General features: G+C 36.3%; 1 protein-coding gene across 1 annotated transcript in view; it reads right to left on the bottom strand.

The window, feature by feature from the left end:
• PPP4R3B (protein phosphatase 4 regulatory subunit 3B) overlaps positions 1-6,916 on the bottom strand; it is a gene marked incomplete at its 5' end in the record, with an annotated part of 47,874 nt that extends 40,958 nt beyond the window's left edge. The window contains 2 exons of the mRNA XM_079721542.1: positions 5,388-5,443; positions 6,775-6,916. Of these exons, the coding sequence (XP_079577668.1) occupies positions 5,388-5,443; positions 6,775-6,916 (198 nt within the window). The remainder of the gene's footprint in view (positions 1-5,387; positions 5,444-6,774) is intronic.
• Positions 6,917-7,165: the final 249 nt, after the last annotated feature.

The following is a 7,165-nucleotide window of genomic DNA, read 5'->3' as shown; positions in this document are numbered from 1 at the left end:
TCCATTCCAAACCCCCACCCAGAACACATCTCTACCAATGCTCTGCTCCATCTTTCCAACCTAATCATTCACGTCCTCTACTTGTGCACCTGATCTATAGTTCAAGGTCAGAGTGGACTCTACTCATTACAAATTCATGCTGTCATTTGAATGCAGCATTCACAATTGTATAAACCTCTTTCCCCCTCACATACTCATCAGTCCATTCCTCACAGTGGCTCTCAGGCTAAACCCCAACATCCTCAATTTTATCGGATTCTTTTGCCAATTAAGAGGTACAATGAGGTAAGATCATTTGCATTTCCACCTTCACCTCAGTGGACATTCTTCTAACCAAAACCTAGAATATTCTCAGTCTTTCTCTTGGCAGGATATGAAACACCATGCTGCCTGATTGGCCCTTCTTTCCTTACCACAATTATATTCTCCCTTGGTTTGAAGACGACACATTTTCCGATGCTCTATTCTTTCCAACTGCTTATTCTTTCTTCTTCTTTACTGGGTCTTCCTTCTTCCTGATTACCAAACACCTAATCCTGCAGCATGCCCCGTCAATTCTATCTTCCATATATATCTCAAATCTATCCACCTCCCCTCTTTGTATCTACTGCCATCACCCTAACTTGATTCAACATTATCCCTAGCTTGGACTGTGCTACACTCTCTCAACCAGTCTCCTAGTTATTGCCTCTCTTCAACTCTACAGACTGACATTACTATTTTGGATCTTGTCACTTCTTTGCTGAAAACTCTTCAAAAGCTTTCAACTGCACTTTAAAAAACCAAACTACCGTTAGTGACCAAACCATAAGCAGAACTCAACCAAGTATTATTCGATGAATGAATAAATGTGGACAATTCACAAGACTCAGTCTTAAGCTCTGTTCTTTTCTCAATTTGTATCTACTCTCTCAAAGGAGATCCTCGTTTGCAGCTAAAAATAGTGTTTAATGATTCTCAAATCAGAATCTCCTGCATCAAACTCTCACTCTATCTCTAGTCCCAGGTGTTCAATTTTAAGACCTATTTATTTTACTCCAAAACCTAAATGAAAAAAAGGCACAAAACAATATATTGTTTGCTACCACTTATGCCAATAAAAGGGAGAATTATATATATATATATATAAAATTGCACGCATATTTGTTTACATATGCATAAAACCTCTGGCAAGATATACAAGAAACTGGTAACACTGGTGGCCTCTAGCAAGAGAAACTGTATGGACAGAGTCCAGGGTGCGAGAGACTTCATAAACACCTTCTGATTTTTAACAATGTGAATGTATTACCTATTCAAAATAAAGAACCTTTTGTTTTTTAAACAAGTCTCCAACCCAACGATAAATGTAACCCTGCTTTCTCCTCAACTTCCCAGTTTCTGGAGAGAACCACCATTTTTGTGGCCCCAAGGCTCAAAAACACTACTAGTGACCTTTGATTCCTTGTTCTTCATATTTAATCATTCACCAAATCTTCCAGCACTTTCTTGAAAATGTACTGGAGTTCTTTTCCTTCTTTCCAATTCCATTTTCTACACTGGAACAGACTTTCATTTTCTTGATCTGCATTATTGCAAAGGTCTTGCTACCTAAAGTTCTTCTGTTTCGCTCCCTACCTCCAATTCATTATTCATGACATTGCCACACCGGCTTCCTAAACACAGTATCACTTTCATGTTAGGCTCCTACTCAAGAACCTATAATGGCTCCCTTTTGTTTAGCAAACCAAGCTCTCAAATAAGAAACCTCTTAGGCTTAATAATAGAAACCAAATAGGCTTAATAATGCCTTTTGTGTCAGGTGTACTATTTCTTTCCCTATCACAGTTCCTTCAGCAGACACCACCAAGGAGAATGAAGTTTTTCTCAATGACTGGCTCAAATCACTCTCTCCTTTCTCTAATTTTCTACTGCCCAAGTCTGTGGAATAAAGTTACTTTTCATAGTATTTTGTGTTGGTGCATACCTGCTATATAATCTCAATTAAGAAACTTAACCTTTCTATTCCTTAAGTTGCCTTATCTGTGAAATGCTTTCATGGACTCTTGATGAGGACTGGGTTAAAGCACTTTATCAGCTATCTTATTACTATTCTGCAACTGTTTCACTTGTTATGTATTATCTCCCAATAAAACCCAGGATGAGGACTTCCTTATACATCTCTCCCAAACCCAATTAACACAAAATTGTGCTTAATATAAAAGGTATACACCCCATGAGTCTGCTTTTGATTTAGTCAAGTGGGATTGATTCTATTGATAAATAACTTAGAGTTTTGACACATGTATCAGGCACTTTATTCTATGTTACACTGTACAATCATTGTCTTTTCTTTCTAACAGTGTTTATTTAAATACATCATAAGTTTATTGGCTCCTTTAGGTTAAGTATATCTTCTTCCCATTAACTATCAATACTTCGATATTGCCCACAGTAAGCAAAGAAAGTGATGTGAATCAATGATTTCCTATTGATAGAGTCATTTGACATTAAACTCAACTCATTCTAACTTATTTTGAACCCACAATTCAGTACTTAGCTCATTTTAGAACTGTAATGTTAAAAGAAGAATGTTAAATATTCCTCTCTGTATTTATTCAATGAATTTTTTAAAATTAATTTTTATTGGCATAGTTGCTTTACAATGTTGTGTTAGTTTCTACTGCACAGCAAAGTGAATCAGCTATACGTATACATACATCTCCTCTTTTTTGGATTTCCTTCCCATTTAGGTCGCCACAGAGGACCGAGTAGAGTTCCCTGTGCTATAGAGTAGGTTCTCATTATACTCAATGTATTTTAATGTAGCAAAATTTCCTATAAACTATGAATGTCTCATTAACTCACTCAAGGCTTTTTTTAAAAATTAAAAACCCACTAATGATCAATACATTTCATATAAATTTTAGAAATAAGTAATTTTCTAGACTAATTTATTGAATACTTAAATGATGACATTTAAAAAAAGGTAATTCTAATGAACATAGAAAAATATCAGCGTGTTTGGAAATCCCAATTTGTGTAACCTGGTAAAAAGGCAAACTGAAAAAGATTTTGGTGAAACAAACACATCTATTACAAAGAAAATAAGTCTAACATAACTCCTATATAGCTCTTTGATTTCTATTAGAAAAGTGCAATCTATTTAAACAATAAAGAAAATAAAACAACTGACTCCATTTACACAGGTTTTTCATTCTTATACACAAAGCTTTTCCAGAGTATTCTCATTGCCAAAGAGTTCTCTTAAGCTTTAATGTTATTTAGTAAAAGTACCTCAATTAAGGAAAAAGATATTTTTAAAAAGCCCTAATAGTATATTATTTAAAAGTAATTAATTACAAAAAAACATTTCCCCAATGGCATAAAAATTTTTTTAAATATTTTTCTCCTGTAATACTTAAATTTTCTAGCAGAGTAACATGACACACAAAGTTATGTCCCAAAGTTCCTAAAAATATTCACAGAACCACTGTGTAATTCTGGACTAACGATGGGGGATTATTTTATACACAAACCTCTGCTATAATGTGATCTTTCTAGTTAAAACAACAGCTAAAGGATCTTGTATACAATTTGAGAAGATTCCATAACATAACTAATTTTTAGGGAGTCACACTTAAGACAGTTCCTGAGAATTATATTCATGCAGGTAGAAAAAAATGGTTACAAATATTGGTATTCCTTTCCCCCCAAAGCAAGCAAACAAAAAAACAAACCAAAAGTGGCTATCTGGTAAAAGTCAGTACAAAGACAGAGAGTAACCATCTGCCTGGCTGACTTAGAAATTAAATTTACTTAAATTTACCTTAAAACATCTAAGGTATAGGAAACAACTTCAGGTGTTCAATACAGAACAAATGTTTGATTCTCCATCAAAAAAGACATATTTTCTTAGCAAAGGAAAAAACCATTAACTGAATATGGAAAATTTTAAATTTCAAAGTACTAAGAATGCACTGTATACACAAAACAACTGTTTTAAAAGTAAGACTTTTACTAATAATGCACTGTGCAATAGATGTAATTTCATTCCTCCAAGTGTGAAGTATTTGTTTCTGAGCATCTAAATTTTCATTGACCTTGAAGAAAGTAGGCACTGATGATGCAAGTATAATTAATTTATCTTTTCCTTCAAAAACTTCTGCCATATTCACTTTACACACTCCACACAAAAAAAAGCTGGAAAATAATTTATCTTTTTCTCCAAAAATCTCTGCCATGTTCACTTTACACACAGAACACACACAAAAAGACCCTAGAAATAATCCAAATGTCTAACAATAGGTGTATATCATATATTATACAGTGTTTTAAAGAATGTCCAACTAAATCTACATTAACATGAACAAATCTTCAAAGTAATTTTGAGTGAAAAATGAAAGTTGCAGAGTACATGTAAGAATAGGAGATCAATTGTGTTAAATTTAAAAACACACAAAAGACTACATATTATTTATGGATACATACATATGCAGAAAAGGTATAAAGGCATGTACAGAAATACACATTAACTTCAGAATAGTGGTTACCTATAGGGAGGGTGGAGAATGGATAGAATGAGATGGGTACAAAGGGAGTTTTAATTCTATCCACAATGTTCAACACTACAAAAAGATTTGAAAGAAATATGGTATAATGTTAACATTGTTAAATTTGGTGGTTTTACACAGGCATTCATTATATTATTCGCTGTACTTCTCAATTTTGGAATCTTTCATAATAAAAATGAAAACATTCACAGGATAAAGGAAAAGTTGAATCACTGCAGCCATTTCCAGACTAGACAATTAGCACACTAAAACACAACACAGGTTTTCTTTTCCCAAATAAGACAGTAAGTATCAACAGAAAACATTGCATAATAGTCAGTGTACACTTTCATGAACTATCCATTGGTTATTATATTTAAAATATACAACAATTGAAGAACAGGATTAAGTGCTTCTACTTCAAAAGCTTTATCTTTGCATGAGTCAAAGGATCCACTTTCACACCGCAAACAGGCTTTCCTTGCTTTAAAGAGTACCCCTTTGAATTTTCTTTTATGCCATTTCCTTTAAATGTGACTGAGAATAAAAGGCTTAGTGTACAGGGTATAGAAGATACCTGGCTAACTGCAGTTAAATAAGACTAATGAATACTTCGTATTCCAATATAAACTAACAGTGGCTCAATTCAAAGATAATAAATTACTTCCAGAACAAAAGCTTTCACTTTTCAGTTTGAAACTTTTAACCTGCAAGGGAAATACATATAGACTGTAATTCTGTTTACCATCCATGGTTTGTTTTTTTTTGGTCAGAAAAGCTTTCCCATCTTTGTCAGATTAATACTTCCTTGATCACAGATGAAGTCTTTCAAATTAAAGATAAACAACTACTTGCCTGTTGTTTCTGATATGCAGTGTTTGGATTTATCTTTGATTCCAAGAGTAGTGATCCTGCAAGTTAAAAAAATAATATTTATAAGTTTCAATTTATAAAACACTGAATAAAACATCAGAATACACATTAAAAAAACAACTTTTTTCTTCACCCAGCAGGACATCTGAAGTAATCAAATGTATCTCAATTTACATTCTTCTCTCAAGATCCGGGCTTCATATTTAATGTAGAACGTATCATCCTATCCCCATATACCCTTAAAGGAAAAAATTCATCTAAGAACAACATTCAGACCAAGAATATGCGGAGACTAGATGACTTATTATAGTTTTATTGAAATGAAAAATTTAAGGTCTAAATGACCACCTGAAGCCAAATTTTTTAACAAGGTTATTTTATTGCATTTCCAGTTTAACAAATAAAACAAATTACAAAGGACGACAATAGGGATTTAAGTACTTAGTACACAAATACAATATTGCAGTTATCCTTTTCTCATGAAGAACAAAAAGCAGGACATCTCATGTAAAAATAAATGTCCGTGACTACTTAAAAGAAAAAGTGCAAGAGTAAAAGATATGTCAAAAATAAACCGAAGACTGCTATTTTTCTTTAATCTGCACATATCAGTTGCTCAAATCCAGCGATCAGATACAGTGAGGAAGGTGTTTTACTTAAGGCTGTACATTTTATAATTTTAAAATATTTCACGTAAGACTCGTACAATAAATCAACGAATACAAGTTTACAGTCTGCTCTAGTGTCCTAACTTGTTTTGGTTGTAAAGTATCCACTAGTTCACAGCACCTTCTACAAAGATAGCCTGGAGGGATCCCAGACTGAAGGTGTATGTGCTTGTGCGTGCGTGTATCGTGGCAACAGTCTCCAATAACCCCAGGAAATAGGTGCATTTTGGTTTTCCCCAGCACCTGTCGACTGTGGCAAATGGGGCTAGTTAGCAAAATCAGTTAAAAAAAAAAAAAAGAAAGTTAAGCTTCACTAAACCTTTTGTACCAGGCGTATAATGGGATAAGAAAATAAAGGGGGACGGGAAGGGTTAGTTCCCTAGAACAAGATCACTACCTTGTTTCTCATGACTTCCTCTCTTCTCTCTCACACTCTTTCCCCCACCTCTTTAAGAGGCGAGACTGGAGAGGAAGGGGTCAAAGGTTTAACAAGGAGAGGAGGCGGGGGAACAGAGAATCGGCGTCCGACTGAGGATAAATCCCGACAAAGTAGTTTGTCTTCACCGTACTGAAGTGCAGACAGAAAGCCAATGCGCTGTCCCAAGCGGTGGCAGTAACAGTACTCGGCCCAGGGCCTAAACCCCAAGGCTGTGCCCAAACCGGAGGCATGGTCCCCTATCCTACGGTTCCAATAACCTTACCGTCGGACTCTGCCCGAACCAGCAGCGACATTCCCTTGAGCTCCTCCACATAGGTGGAGGAGACGTGCCCGGTGCCTCGGTCGTCCCATTGCCGGTCTTCGTTCAGGGTATAAACCTTCACTCGCCGCCGCGTATCCGACATGGTGGCTGCTGTCCCCACAGCTCCAGCCGCCGCCTCCTTGCTCACCTCGTCCGCGCCCCTCACTCTAGAGAGACGGTAGCGGCGGTGGCGGTGGCGGCAGCGGCGGTGGCGGCAGCGGCGGCGGCGGCTCCGGAGAGGCCCGAGTTCACCATGGCTCCCAAGGTTCAGCCGCGGGAAGGGGCAACAAGAACCACTGAGACCTTTCCGCCCGGAGTCCCGGTTACCTCTCACTTCACCCCCGCACACACC

This window comes from Hyperoodon ampullatus (assembly GCF_949752795.1).
Source record: "Hyperoodon ampullatus genome assembly, chromosome: 15".
Taxonomy (NCBI): domain Eukaryota; kingdom Metazoa; phylum Chordata; class Mammalia; order Artiodactyla; family Ziphiidae; genus Hyperoodon; species Hyperoodon ampullatus.
Note: the sequence above shows the minus strand (reverse complement) of the source record. Positions and strands in the feature narration are given on the sequence as shown.